At 39.3% G+C, this 15,680-nt stretch overlaps 1 protein-coding gene across 1 annotated transcript; it reads right to left on the reverse strand.

Annotated features, from left to right (window-relative positions):
* Nucleotides 1-8,156: 8,156 nt before the first annotated feature.
* LOC307070292 (uncharacterized protein) lies at nt 8,157-8,255 on the reverse strand (the record flags this gene model as incomplete). The annotated part of the gene is made up of 1 exon (XM_079728591.1): nt 8,157-8,255. One exon carries the CDS (start codon nt 8,253-8,255, stop codon nt 8,157-8,159), a length of 99 nt encoding a protein of 32 aa, XP_079584717.1.
* Between the last annotated feature and the right edge of the window lie 7,425 nt (nt 8,256-15,680).

Consider the following 15,680-nt stretch of genomic DNA (forward strand, 5'->3'; position numbering starts at 1 on the left):
CTCAGATGAGAAGTGGCTTCTTGAAAACAAGCCACTGCTTCCCCAAGGCGAGGATCAGCTCCAAGTCCTCTTGAAATGGGTTTAATTTTCCAAAAGACAACCCAATCACAGAAATTGTCTTTTAAATGTAATCCTAAAATGAGAAGACAATGAACAAAAGTATTTCAGGTAAATTCTTCCAACTTTCTCCTCCAAATCACCTTGACCAATGAGATCACATTGTTAAAACCAAATTTTAATTGTATTAATATGTCTATATTGCCTATAACAGAGCCTTATGAAAACTGATTCACATTTTATTCTGATGTGAATGTTGTACATTTTCATCTACAAGGTAAAAGTTTTGTTAAGAATAGCCATGCTTCTTTCTTTTGCACTCTCTATGGTGCTTCAGCATAAATTAGGTAAGCACTACACACTCAATAAATGATCTGCAGTTTAGATTATTAATGGGACTTGGATTATTTTACACAAGGTAATTTGCTAAATCTACATTTCTGACAAACCAGATTGTTTTTCATCTAACAGAAGTTCCAATATTTTCACAAGCATTTTTGTTATTTCAAAAGTATATAATTATAAGTATGTGGGAAAAACTGTCTCACTAGAAAAATTGGTGAAACAATTACCCCTGAAAAATCTGCAGAGCTAGCTAATATAATTAAGATGGACAAAGAGCTGCACACCAATTGCAAACAAGGAGCAAAAGAAGTTCTCGGGGCTTGACCCATAAAATAGTGCTTATGCAAAATGACCAATATTCCCTCCCGCCTCAGTCCCTGCCATACCCTGACCCCCTGCACTAAAGGGTTCAAGAAAGAAAGCTTCTAGAGAAGTAAAAATACGTGACAAGAGCACAAGCCACAACTTGGAAGCGGTTTCTACAAACTCCTACATCAGAAGATCGGGTTTCAGAAACACTGATCTAGGGACATCCCTGGTGGTCCAGCGGTTAAGACTCTGTGCTTCCACTGCACAGGGCATGCAGTCGATCCCTGGTGGGGGAAGTTCCACATGCTGAGAGGTGCGGCCGGAAACAACAACAACAACAGAAACATTGATCTACAATTTGAAATCAGCTGAATCAAATTCCTTCATATTTCCCACTAACAATTCCTAATCCAAGAACAGCAGGCCATGACAAAAACCAGCCTTTAAGTCAGCAACCAAGGTTAGAAGAGTTATGTCACTAAACATACCTTCAAAATGTACATACCCTATGACTTCCGATTCCATTTCTAGAATTGATCCTGAGATTAATATTAAACAAATATGCAAAATAATAGTGCGTAAGAAAGTTCATCACCATCTTCTCCTAACAATGAAAAACCACCGAGAAACCTAAATGTTCAAAAACCGATGCATCTATAAGCCAAGGAATGACACGGATTGCCAGCAAACACCAGAAGCTAGAAGAAGCAAGGAAGGATCATTTCCCTACAGGTTTCAGAGACAGCATGACCCTGCCAACACCTTTTCAGACTTCTGGACTCCATAACTGTGAGATAATAAATTTCTGTTGCTTTAAGACACCCAGTTTGTGGTACTTTGTTATGGAAGTCCTAGGAAACTAACACAGATTACAAATATAGTCAACTAAACTTTGACAAAGGAGCAAGGCAATTTCAATGGAGAAAGGATAGTCTTTTCAATAAACACTCCTGGAAGAAGTGGACAAAAGATCGAAAAAGACACCTCACTAAAGAAAACATACAGATGACAAACAAGCATATGAAAAGATACTCAACATCACAGGGAATTGCAAATTCCTTTTAGAAGAGCTAAAATCCAAAAACACACCACCAAATGCTGGTGAAGATGAGTAGCAGGAAGAAGTCTAGAAGAACATAGACCAAAATGTTAGCAGTAGTTACAGCCATGGTAGTAGAATTACAGGTGGCTACTGATTATTTTGTTTTATGCTGAGAATAACATTAAGTTTTCTAATATAATGCAACGCAGACATAAAAAATTTAAGTTTGCCCTAACCAACCTGACCATCACTGATCCACGAAGGATTGGACCTCTAATAGCACCTCACCAATCCACTACCAGGATTCCTATGACCGCAAACACAGGGAAAGCATTCCGCCTTCTAGGGTACACCAAAAGATTAACTTTAAAAATTGGGGGGGAGGGGGACATCCCTGGTGGTCCAGTGGTTAAGACTCCACGCTCCCAATGCAGGGGGCCCAAGTCCAATCCCTGGTCAGGGAACTAGATCCCACATGCTGCAACTAAGACCCAGTGTGGCCAAATAAATAAATAAATATTTTAAAACTGGCAGGAGAGGGGCTTCCCTGGTGGCGCAGTGGTTGAGAGTCCGCCTGCCGATGCAGGGGACATGGGTTCGTGCCCCGGTCTGGGAAGATCCCACATGCCGTGGAGCGGCTGGGCCCATGAGCCATGGCCGCTGAGCCTGCGCGTCCGGAGCCTGTGCTCCGCAACGGGAGAGGCCACAACAGTGAGAGGACTGCGTACAGCAAAAAAAAAAAAAAAGAAAAAGTGAAAAAAAAACAAAAACAAAAAAACTGGCAGGAGGGAGGGAATTCCCTCGTGGTCCAGTGGTTAGAACTCAGTGCTTCCACTGTCATGGCCTGTGTTCGGTGAGAGAACTGAGATCCCACAGCAGAATGGCCAAAAAAAAAAAAAAAGAAAGAAAGAAAAGAAAGAAAGAAAATAGGGGGGAGGGATAAATTAGGAGTTTGGGATTAACATATACACACTACTATATATAAAATAATCAACAAGGACCTACTGTATAACACAGTATATTACAATATTCTGTAATAACCTATATGGGAAAAGAATCTAAAAAAGAATGGATATATGTATATGCATAACTGAATCACTCTGCTGTACACCTGAAACACAGCACTGTAAATCAACTATACTTCAATATAAAATAAAAATTAAATTAAAAAAAATTGCCTCAAATGGGGTCAATGAACATTCAAATAATTACAATGCCCCGTGCAACAGGAAAAGTATTCATCAGAAAAGAATGAACAAGTTTTACAACAGAAAAGCTTTTTTATAAAAGAAAAAGAAGGCTTAGAGGTCAATTTCATTCCTGAAATCAACATTTCAAAGAACAGTGAAACTGTTGCTGGTTTCAGGAAGACTCCTACATACTAATCGAACAACAAAATGGAACTTATGAAATAGCAACAAGATAGCATGAATTGTACTTTTTTCCCCCCCAGTTCTTTCAAATTAGGTTCTGCAAAACACCCTCAGAGGTAGGCAAGGCATGGAGAGATTGAATCCTGAGTAGATGTGTACCACCTCACTAATGTTTACACAGAACAGTTCCTTCATATATTTGTTTTACACACTGAACTTCTATAACTTGCACTAGTAGGGAAAAAAGGATATAACTGCTATGTAAGAAAATAGCCCCCAGGGCTTCCCTGGTGGCGCAGTGGTTGAGAGTCCGCCTGCCGATGCAGGGGACATGGGTTCGTGCCCCAGTCCTGGAGGATCCCACATGCCGCGGAGCGGCTAGGCCCGTGAGCCATGGCCACTGAGCCTGTGCGTCCGGAGCCTGTGTTCCGCAACAGAAGAGGCTACAACAGTGAGAGGCCCGCATACCGCAAAAAAAAAAAAAAAAGAAAAAAGAAAATAGCTCCCAAAAATGTAGAGGTAAAAAACTGGCAGTAATTAATACTACCCCAGACAAAAATCTAAAACTAAGGTAGCATATTCCTTTTTTTAAAAGGAAAAAAATAAAAGTACCCAGGATAAAGAAAAACCTGAAAAAGAGATTTCAGTAGAAGGAATAGATAAATAATAAACGTTGATGAAAAACACAACTGAATTATGGGATATCATTGTCAGGACATCTACCAGAATGCAAAAAGATGTCAATATGAGAGAAAAGATATATAACATGGAAATAATTCCAGAAGATTCCATTTCTACACAATGAAAATTTTACAAGGAATGAATGAAATTAGGAGAGATAATAAAATAACAATACAAGAAATTTCCCTAAACTGGATGAACTTGAGTCTTTTAACTAAAGGGTTCATCAAATGCCAGGCAGAAATTTTCTTTAAAGACATCCTTACTATACCATATATGGTGAAATTTTTGAATTCCAATGGTAAAGACAGACTCATACGGGCTTCTAGGAAAAAGCAGACTGATGACAAAGGAAAGAAAATCACACTTGACATTTGACTTCTCATCTGAATCTCTAAAATGCCAAAAGACAAAATATCCAGAATTTAAAGGAGAAGTTATGACCTTAAGATTTAGCCTTTCAAACTACATTTCCCTGGAAGAAGTTTCTGGAAAAGTCTCTGAAAGTATATACCATCTATGTACTCCATGTATTCTTTTAAAAATTACTGAAGGAAGTAGTCTAACTTCAGAAAAAAAAATTTAGAGAAAATAACTAAATAATAGTAGAAAAAGAACAAAACAATGAAAAGGCACTATTTTATTGCTTGTTAAAACTACTTGGGGTATCTGATTTATGATATAGCTGATAAATCCTAAATAAAGCTAAGTGAACCACAGTATATAGAAAGAGTAACAAAACATGATCAAAGGGGCTCCCCTGGGCTTCCCTGGTGGCGCAGTGGTTGAGAGTCCGCCTGCCGATGCAGGGGACACGGGTTCGTGCCCCGGTCCGGGAAGATCCCACATGCCGCGGAGCGGCTGGACCCGTGAACCGTGGCCGCTGAGCCTGCGCGTCCGGAGCCTGTGCCCCGCAGCGGGAGAGGCCACAACGGTAAGAGGCCCGCGTACCGTAAAAAAAAAAAAAAAAAAAAGGGCTTCCCTGGTGGCGCAGTGGTTAAGAATCCGCCTGCCAATGCAGGGGACACGGGTTCAAGCCCTGGTCCGGGAAGATCCCACATGCCGTGGAGCAACTAAGCCCGTGAACTACAACTACTGAGCCTGCGCTCTAGAGCCCGTGAGCCACAACTACTGAAGCCTGCTCGCCTAGAACCTATGCTCCGCAGCAAGAGAAGCCACCGCAACGAGAAGCCTGCGCACAGCAACAAAGACCCAATGCAGCCAAAAATAAATAAAATAAATTAAAAAAAAAAAAAAAAAGAGAACATGATCAAAGAAGGTTGATTCCAGGACAAAGAATGGTTTAATACTGGGAAATTCATTACATTAATAGAATAAAGGGGGGGCTAAAAACAGAAACTCTATGGTATCTTAAGATTTCAAAAACAGAAAAACGGTGGGAAAAAAAGATTGAAAATTATAATTTTTTTAAAAGTTAAAATGGCTTACGCGGAGCGGCTGGGCCCGTGAGCCATGGCCGCTGAGCCTGAGCATCCAGAGCCTGTGCTCCGCAACGGGAGAGGCCACAACAGTGAGAGGCCTGCGTACCGCAAAAAAAAAAAAAAAAAAAAAAAAAAAAAAAAAAAAAAAAAAAAAAGTTAAAATGGCTTAAAAAAAAAGAAAGCTACAACACAACATCTACTCCCAATAAAAACTCTTTGTAAATTACAAGGAACCTCCTTAGCATGAATGTACTAATTCATCAGAAACTGTCAACACATGAGACATGGTAAAACACTAGAGGTAAATCACTCAAGGCAAAAAAACAAGAACAAAAAAAGGCAAAAAAAAGTCTCGCTATCTGCACCATCATTCAACACCGTTCCAGAGTCCAGTATATGCAATAAGGAAAAAACAGTATAAAGATTAGAAAAGATGAGGCAAAAATTTTAGTATCTGCATATTATATGCTTGCAAACTATAAAATCTAACAATCAACTAAAGAAATTTAAAATAAGATATTTAAAAGATCAATAAATTTCCTATGTGCCAGCAACAATCATTCAGATAATAACATTGAATGCATTTCAATTCAAAATCTCAGTGATACTTTATTTTTATTGGAACTTGACAGACTGCAAAATAACCTAGAGTAACTGAGAAAAATAAAGAAAATCTTAAAAAGAATGAGAGGCCTTGTGCTTCCTGGTATTATCATAGATGTGAAAGATAACATTTAAATGTAATATTGGCAAATGAGCGAGTACAAGATTAACAGAATCCAAGCAATTTCTGGAAAAGGTGGCATTTGAAATTAACCAAAAAAATTAGCTACCCATTTGAAAAAAACAATTGCTACTTCATACAAAAAGATTCCAAGGGAATAAAAGCAAGCATAGCAAAGAGGCTTTAGCTCACTAAAAGCACTATATAAGAAAGATTCTAAATTCGTAACTATGCTGAACAAAAAAGCAAGCAATATTTGACAATGCTTAATGGGAGGAAGAGAGACAATGTCATATAATTACAATCCTTAGATTACATTTTTTTTTGGGGGGGGCGGTTCGCGGGCCTCTCACTGTTGTGGCCTCTCCCATTGCGGAGCACAGGGTCCGGATGCGCAGGCTCAGCGGCCATGGCTCACGGGCCTAGCCGCTCCGTGACATATGGGATCTTCCCGGACCGGGGCACAAACCCATGTCCCCTGAATCGGCAGGCGGACTCTCAACCACTGCGTCACCAGGGAAATCCAGATTACATTTTTAATATAAAATATATAACCGCCCAAGTACTGGAAAAAAAAATGCATGCTATTTTTTTTATAAGCTCAGGATGAAAAACACCTGTCCTTAACATGATACCAAAGTTACAAACCGTAATAAAACTGATGGATTTCACTACCTAAAATGAAAAACATTCATATAGCAAAAGGTTTATCAGCAACATGGCCAAAGATTAATATCTTCACTAAAAGAGATGTGTTAAGAACTTTTAAAAATCAAAAAGACTTCATTAATTCAGTAAATTGGTATAATCTCTTTAGGGAATTTTAACAATTCTACAAATTCGATCTAAGAAGTGGTTCAAAGAAATAGTTCACATATATGTGTGTACAGAGCTGTTTTTGGATGCAGGGCTTTTTTGTTTTTAATGGCAAAAACCCAAATGTCTATCAATCAGGGATACATTATATTATGGCACATCCATCCATATAAAGGAACACTATGTAGTCATTAAAAAAAGGTGAGGCAGAGCTATGTGTATGGACACTGAACTATGCCACGATAAACTATTAACAGTGCTTTTCTATGAGGAGGTGGAATTACAGGAAGAGTCCACCTTGTTTATATTGTTTTTACCTTTTTTATAATGTGCATATATTATCAAAAAAAGAGGGGGTAGGGATATTTCCATCAAAAAACCTAAAAACTCATGACCAATTACAAGAAAAAAATGTGTTGACAATATCTTTTTGATTTTCTTACTGATCCAGGAAAATTATGCCTTAAATTACAAAAATGTTCACTCCTTTAATCAGGGAAAAAAAGAACACATTTCCACACTTACATTATTAGCTGGTTGCTCTCAGCAGGAATGTCTGTGTCTTCACTGAGTTCCAATCTATTACGCCTGTAGGTCGAACCAACACTCAATCCATGAATTAATAATAATGAGGCAGAAAGAATTTTCCTCCTCACATTGCCAAGGAAACCTCTCAGCCACAATTCAAACACAGGGTGTGTTTTTAAAACATCTCCCAACTACTGAGAGATTTAAGTCCATTCAAACAACCTTTGTCAAACTGGAGACAGCTAGGGTTAGTTATCTCCTCAACAAAAAAACAACAAAAAAGGGTTCATATAAAGATGAACTTGAGATTCAAAGAATTAAAAAAAAAAAAATCCATCTTCCATAGCTGAACAATTAATTTAAAAAGAAAAAAGAAAAAGAAAAAAGAAAAAGAACACCAAAATTCAATAAGATCCAATTTCTGGTCTTCAAGATTTCTTCACCTATTAAGAAAAAAACAGAAACCTTCCCCCATCTTTATTATCTGTATAATAAAAACATACTTGTATGTACAAATATAAAGTGTTTTATGTATAATATACATATACATATATACTAACTGGCTTATACACACACACACACACACACACATACACAAATGTGTAGAAATAAAACATTTGGGTAAGTTTTCCCTTTTAAAATACACTACAAAAGCCTTTAAATTTGGGTTCATTATAAAAATAGTGAACTTCCTCTTCTACCAAAGTATCATGAAGTATATTAATATGTTACACTAAATTTTGCCCAGCCCACAAAATAAAGATGAAGGGAAATCCTTACACATATATCGATGTTTACAATGTGGATGTATGTAATCATCACATCATCTTTTATCACCTTCAGGGAGTGTTTAACCAAAAAAGATAGAAATGTATAGTTATAGAGTAACTACAGAGTGGTGCAGCAAGCTGTAGAAGGCAGAGCAGCATTATAGTCATCCTGAACTGGCACTGTCAAAATTACAGAAAGCTTCTATCTAATAAGGGAAGATGTTTTCCTTCTGTTATAGCAACACCAGTGTCACACTGGCATGACATTCAGTGGTGGCCCTGCAAAGGCTTGCTTATGCAGCCTAGGTTCCAAATTCTTTACTAGTGATGGCTTCAACTAAAGACTTTATAATTATCCATTTACTCCAGTTAGTAAAAGGGTAAACTTTTGGAGTTGAAATTTCATTTCACAATGGTACATTTACCATTTAAGAATTTCAAAAAAACAAAAAACAAAAACAAAAAAACAATTTTGATACATAGAAATGAGTTCTAAATTTTGAACCAGCTCAGTAACAAAGCAATTTTGATTCTCACGTAATAAATACTACATAATTTCTAGGCTAAATCTTGCCAAATACTACCCAAGACAAAACTAAAATCAAAACTTAAAAAAAAGTGGACACCTTTTACTCACACTTAATACTAGTCAATTTTCCAGGAAATTTTTGGGCAGGGAATATCCCCAAATCTAAAATGAAAAAAAGGAAAAATTGGGATCTTACATTAGTTATTCAGTCTGAAACTTTTAATAGACTTTTACTAAAAGTCATCATTTATGGCCTCCCACTCAATCACAAAAACATACTTCCAGAGTGGAAAGGGACAAGATCAATTGAGATCAATTCTCTCATTTTACCAGTGAGGTGATGATTCCTAACACATGAAAATATTGACTGCTTATTTTTAAATAAGAATTGAGGCCAAAATAATCTCATAGTTAAGAATACAGTATTATGGATCATTCAGTATAATTTTAAGAAGACATTTAAGATCACTTAAATTCAGAGAAACATTCTGTGGGAAAGGGATACTGGTTTGTCACAGTATACTCATGGGGCTTTCATTCCAATTTCCATTCAATCTTTTTCAATTCTGTAAACTTTTTATTGTCATTTACCCATAAATTATATAAAAGTAGCTAATCTTTGTTTTTACAATAAAAGTTAAAAAGGGCAATTCACAGACTAAAAGTAATTTCTTCCTAATTGTTTTCTAATGTTTCCTCTCTATATAGACCCAATCTTAAATATAAAGGGCAACTCTATCACACTTAGTAAGTTGAAATTATAACGCTGACCAGTATGAGGAGGCAATTAGGAATTCCCAAATATAAAACAATTTTGTGAACTTTGTTTTTGCCAAGCTGTAAGCATGAATCAGGGTTTTTAAAGAAACAGAAAAATGGTGGTGATGGGGAGAGATACCAGTTTAGTATGCTTTTCCTCTATTTCATTGGTTTCAGAGCAATCAAACTTCCCAGGTTGAGAGGAATTTTTACTTAAAACCAATTACTAGTTCAATCTACCAGCCAGAAATAGCCTAAGGCCTTTCAATGCTGCACTATATTTTTTTAATTAAAAAAGTCTTTTTTTCTCTCAATTGGTAGAAACAAAATTTCAAGTGACAGCTACACTGAGTTACTACTATGAAATCTTTAAAGTTAATCTTCACTTTGTCAACATTATATTACCCTTGAGGAATTTTCAGCCCTTTCTGTGTTTTCAGGTTTCCCCAGATTGTGCATAAAGAATAATTAGTATAACTGTATACAACAATTATAGCAATTAGGACACAGTAACATAGCAATAAGTTGCCCATTTTAAATGGAGAAAGGAAAAAGAAATTAAGATAATATTTCTTTTTCACTGCTTTGAATAACTTCATTCTCAGGATCCCAGCTCAGAACCAATGAAGAATAATCATAGTTAACATTTTTCAAGTTCATTTTCAGAAATATCAGCTGTTCTATATTGTCAAAGTCCAGGCTCATGATCTGCTTTGGATGAAAGTGGCTATTTGCAGTAAAGATACATTCAGATTGCCAGCTACACATGGGGCAGCTCAGATACTGAATGGCAACTTGGGTCAAAGCTGGCCATACGCTCACCTTCTTCTGCCAGTAAATCAAAGGGTCATCACCTCCTGAGGTCTCTGAATAGTTCTCTTTGAAGTATTCATCCACTACTGCCATAGCAGAAGGAAACATGAAGCTTTTGCCTCCAATGGCAACATTATCTGCAGCTGAACTATCAACAGACCCTGAACTGGAGGTGCCTTCTCTTATAGATGAGGTAAATGAATCAGCTCCTACTATGGCTGAGGAACCAGAAGCTTCTGAAGTTGCAATATGGCAGACCTCTGATGAAGATTCCATATAGTTACAAACTTCTTCTGCAAGGATCTGCTTGTAAGTTTCCAAATCAGCACCTTGAGGGAAAAAGTCTTCCAAACTGTTTTTAAAGCAAGGGTCTAACAAAGCAGCCAAGATACAGGGCTTGGATTTGAGCATGGCACTTAATAGGGTATCAGTTTCAAGTTTCAGAGATAAACTGTCTACCAGATTGAGGGCCTGAGTAATACCTCTAACTTGAAAATCTTCTCTGAGTTTCTGCAGGGAAAGGAGTAGATGATGGATTAGGGGTAGCACCTGATTCAATCCTGTGGTCTTCACACTCACTTTCTGGGTGGCCTCCTCAAATGGTTTAAGAATATCACAAACATATGTCATTAGAGTCCACTGAAGGGAGGTGAGCACAACTCCACTGGCTCTACCAAGACTATGGTGAACTGAGTAACAATGCTCCAAGAGCCATTTTAACATATAAAAGGTAGAAATCCAATGGCCAGCTTCATCCTGCTTCAAATTTTTCCATGGAAGTTCGTGATCATTTTGGAACTCTTGTAGTATCTGACGGGCCTTGACTGAATGACTAAAATGATGACAGGTTTTCCTAGCAGCCACTAACATGTTCTCAATGCTTTTGTGCTCACAGAAAAAGTCCTGAATGACTGAATTTAAACAATGCAGGAAGCATGGCACGTGGGTAAAACCACCATCTTTGATTGCATGTACTACATTAGAAGAATTGTCAGAAACGATGAAGCTAGGGATGAGGAAATTAGGAGAAAGCCACAGACCAATCTGGTCACTTAATTCTTGTAAAATGTTGGTTATCAAACAGTCTTTGGCCAAACCTGTTACACAGAGAACTGCCCACTTTCTAAAATTGGGGATCCTGCCATTACTGGAAGAAGGTGTAGTTTGCAAAGAGACCCAGTGTACAGTCACAATGAAATAGTCAGTGGATGGGTCATGGGTCCATATGTCCACAGTCAGGTGGATCTTTTGGCTTTGAACATTCTCCAAAGTTAAGAAAATGTTTTCTCTGACCCAATCATATAATTGAGGCACAGCCTTAGTGAAAAAGTAAGTTTCAGATGGTAACCTATAGTCAGGGGCCACAATCTGCATGAACCTCTGAAAGGCTGGAGTTGAGAAATAGTTGTAAGGATGCATATCTTCCACAATCATTTGAATAATTGCCTGACTTATTTGACTTGAGGTTGAATTTTCACAATATGTTGTTTCTTGTTCCTGTGCATGCATTACAGTGTCTTGCTCTGCAACAGGAATAGGACTCTCAGATCTTCTATTTTCAACCTCTAATACAGGAGGTTCATCTGAATCAGAGTCACTAAGGTCCTCAGCTATTACATCCTGGCTGCCTGTAGACTTCTCTCCAGGCAAAGTATCACTCAAGAGATCATTTCTCTCAGTCTCAGCTTCATCTAATCCATTTCCAACTGCACCACTGTCTTTGTTGGCAACTGCCCAATGGATGGGATGTGTGGCCTGCAGGTGTCGTTGAAGTGTTGAAGTTCCTAAGTGAGAACCCGGCCTACCCCGGCTCACGCTTCTTTTACATATATTACAGACAGCTCTTGAGATGTGCTGAGGATCGGTATAGAAAAAATTCCAAACTGCAGATGTCTTGGCTCTTGTTCCAGGAATTAAGGCATGCTTGACAATGTTACTTTTGATGAGAAATCTCCCTCTTTCTGCCTTCAGGGCATCAGATACTGATTTATCACGTTTCTTTCCCATTCCATTATTATCCAATGGATCAGTAGGGATGTATTCAAAGCTTCCACTGCTTCCAGCGGAAGAGGGAGATAAAGGTACATCCAAAGTAAAATCCTCCTCCCCACTAGTAACTCCAAATTTGTTGGCCCTGGTCCAGTGAGGTGAATGCCTTGCCTGCAGATGTCGCTGAAGAGTAGATGTCCCGAGATGGCTACCTGGTTTACCCCTGCTAACACTTTTTTCACAGAGGTTACAAATAGCCCGCCAGGTGTACTGGGGGTCAACATGAAAGAAGTGCCACACAATGGAGGTTTTGGCTCTAGTACTAGGTAAATAGATCTGTTTTTCTATATTGCTCTCAAAAAGACTTTCTTCATCCTGCTCAGGGGCATTGGAAGCCAACAAAGCAGGGGCATCTGCAACTGGCCTCCCAGATACCAAATCCTTACTAAACTTTTTCGCAAGGATCAGTTTCTTGCGTCGCCTTTTCCCCTTAATTCGCAAACCCTTCTTTCTTTTCTTTTTTGCGGGCAATTTTGCCTCTTTATCCAGTCCTTCTGCCACCATCTTTCCTTCTACCACATCTTCATCTGTATTAGACGTAATAGGAACACATCCCAGAATCCCAGCACCACTAAAAGTGCTACATCTTCTGCCAGGAGAGAGTGAGGAAACTGGTACACTTAAGGTACATACACTCATTCTTTTTATGTCTCTGAAATTCGTACCAGAATCTGTTAGTGGGTTTACTCCTCAAACAGATATACAGCTGTTCCTCTCTACTTGCATTACCTTTTCTCCAATTTCTATGGGGAGTCAAATTCCCGTTGGACCAATGACTTCCAAACCAGGTTATTTCTGGAGGAAAAATGACAGCAATGGAGAACATTCCCAAACTCTTTCACAGAGGGCTTTAAGATCCCTTCCAACTTTCTGAGTTCTGAATTCAAACAGTCCAATTTACTCATGTTACAGAAAAAAGAACTGAGGCCTACTTTCCCAGAGTAATAGAGTTGATCAGTAGCAGCTAGAAACCAGGTCTTCCAAATCCCAGGTTCATGTTCTTTCTGCTTCAAGAACTATACCTGCTTGAAATGTCTTCAGTTTTTAAAATATGTATTTTTTATGCTGCCTCATGATAGCAACATCAATTTCCCTTAATTCTGAAGTTAATTATTCTCAGTAAATTTCATTTAAACAAAAACATAGTGCATCATTCAACATTCATCGTTTAGGACTGTGATTTGGCAATACAACCCAAAATGTTAATTCTGGAAAGCTAAATCAGACTCCACATACTGGTCATTAACAGCAAATGCTAGTTGAGGCCTTTCAACTCTAATTAAAAGTAACACAATTTTTTTAAAATGTGGGTACCTAAAAAAAATGCTTTGGGAGTAAAATTTTTAAATTTTACTCACAAGCTGAATTTTCAATTTACTGTTCGTATGGAGAGTTAATCCATGCTTGGTTTTCAGACATTTTTAGTCTGGAGAAGCTTTACAGCTTGTAAATGAGTAACTCCTAGGTTGGACTCTATATGAGCAGCAAAAACTGAAATATTAGCTTTAAACCACTTCCATGCCTTCTCGGTTGATCCCTCCCCTTCCCCCAGTACCTACATACATTTACCCTAAAAAGCATCGCTATCACTAGTTCAGCCTCCTTCTCAAGGTCCAGAACCAAGGCCTGAAAGATGTCAACAATATGGGCCTTCCCCATAGGAATCCGCACCGATTATGGGAGTTTAGGGGGTGTTCTTCATTACGGTTTCATCAGTCCTACAAGGAGAACGGAAGTGTCCCTGTTGCTCTTGACTCCGATGCTGAGGGCTGGGAGTGGGAAGTGTAATTAAGGTAGGGAAGGGGTGTAGGATACCGGAATAAGGTCGGTGGCTTTCTGTGTGTGGAGTTTGAGAAAATCTCCCAAGTAGTGGGACCCTGGAGAGGAATGAGAGTAGGTAAAATCAGCTCCTGGCACTCAATTTGACTTAGGCAGCGGGGGTCCGCTAAACTATGGAAACTGTTGCCCCCGAAGAAAGCAATCTACTGTCAGTTCTCCTCTGGGAGTAGGGAAACAAGTCGGCTTCCTGGGGCTGCTCCGGGCTCCTACAGTTTCACCAACACCGGATGTGGGGGAGGGAAACAAGGTTTATTGGGAAAAGGAGCAGGCGCCGTGGGGGTGGGGTGGGGTGGGGTGAAGTGGGGTGGGGGTGGGGTGGATGGGAGCGGGAGCCTGGGACTCCCAGCCCGCCCCGGCGACGGCAGCGGCCGGGAGGTGGGGGAGGGGGTCGTTACCGCGGGGCCGAAAGACCCACTCTGACTTCCCGGGCTAGGCCGCGACCCAGGGGCGAGGGGAGGCCGTGGCCACTCCCCTCGCCCTCTCCCCCACCTCCCCGGCCCCAAGCCACCCGGGAAGCAAAAAACGGGTCTAGTTACCAGAGAACAGAAACTTTACCGAACCGTCGACACTATGCCCGACTCCCGTTTGCTGCCACGTCTTTCTTCTTTCTTAGCCGCTGCCGCCCGCCGCCTCTCAGCAGCAACACCACAGCAGAAACCCAACACTGCCAGAGTCAAAGATGGCGCCCGGCTACAGGCTCAGCTCTAAGACCCGGCCACTAAAAGTGCCAGCACGACGCAAAGCGCAAGGATTCTGGGAGATGTAGTTTCCTCTATGACGCGCTGCTTAAGATGGCTTCCCAGGGTGAGAGAGGGTCACGTGAGAGGGGAGGCGGTTAAACCGGTGGCGTCCGTTCCTTTCTAAGGCACGCGTTTTAGAAAGTTACGGGTGTTTTGAAACCGTCTTTGATTTAAAAAAATTTTTTTAATCAAATTGACGTAATAAGCGAGGAAATCGCGAGAATTATCTCTACCAGACAGTAGGCGCTCAGTTTATTCTTACCAGAGTGTTTGCTTAATGAATAAATCGTCCAAATCCTGCGTTAATTTGATTTAGAAATAAACTACTTTTTTCTTGCAATGTTGAAGGATTTGTGCATTTATTTTTATTTGAGGAAGTGAAATGGGTTTGAGGGCAGTTTCTTTTATTTCTTAAAACAAATTTTCGTTTTGGAAAAACAATTCATGCTCATTAAGAAGTTGACAAGGATTGAGACGTGAAAAGGAAAAAGATCACTTGCCTATCCACTTCATTATTGATATTAGCCTGTATTTTCCCATTTGAATGTCTTTCCTTTCTTCCCCCAATTATAAAGTAATGCATAGGAGTTTTTTAAAGGCAATAATAGAGAAACGTAAAGGTAGAAAGTTTAAATCTGCGTTAACCTCATTCCTGAGAAATAATCTCTCATTAATTTAGCATGTATTCTTTCTGACTTTTTTGTATGCAAATATACTTAAATATATTGCACTGATACAGCAGGAGCCCAAGATCCCCCCTGGGTTATAGGCTCACAGAACTTGCTTAGGTGGCAACATTTTACTGAACTTAGATAAAGGATACATTTCTGCTACTAAGAAAGGATACACTTGATGGTAAAGCTG

Source organism: Hyperoodon ampullatus, assembly GCF_949752795.1.
Source record: "Hyperoodon ampullatus genome assembly, chromosome: 2".
NCBI classification, from domain to species: domain Eukaryota; kingdom Metazoa; phylum Chordata; class Mammalia; order Artiodactyla; family Ziphiidae; genus Hyperoodon; species Hyperoodon ampullatus.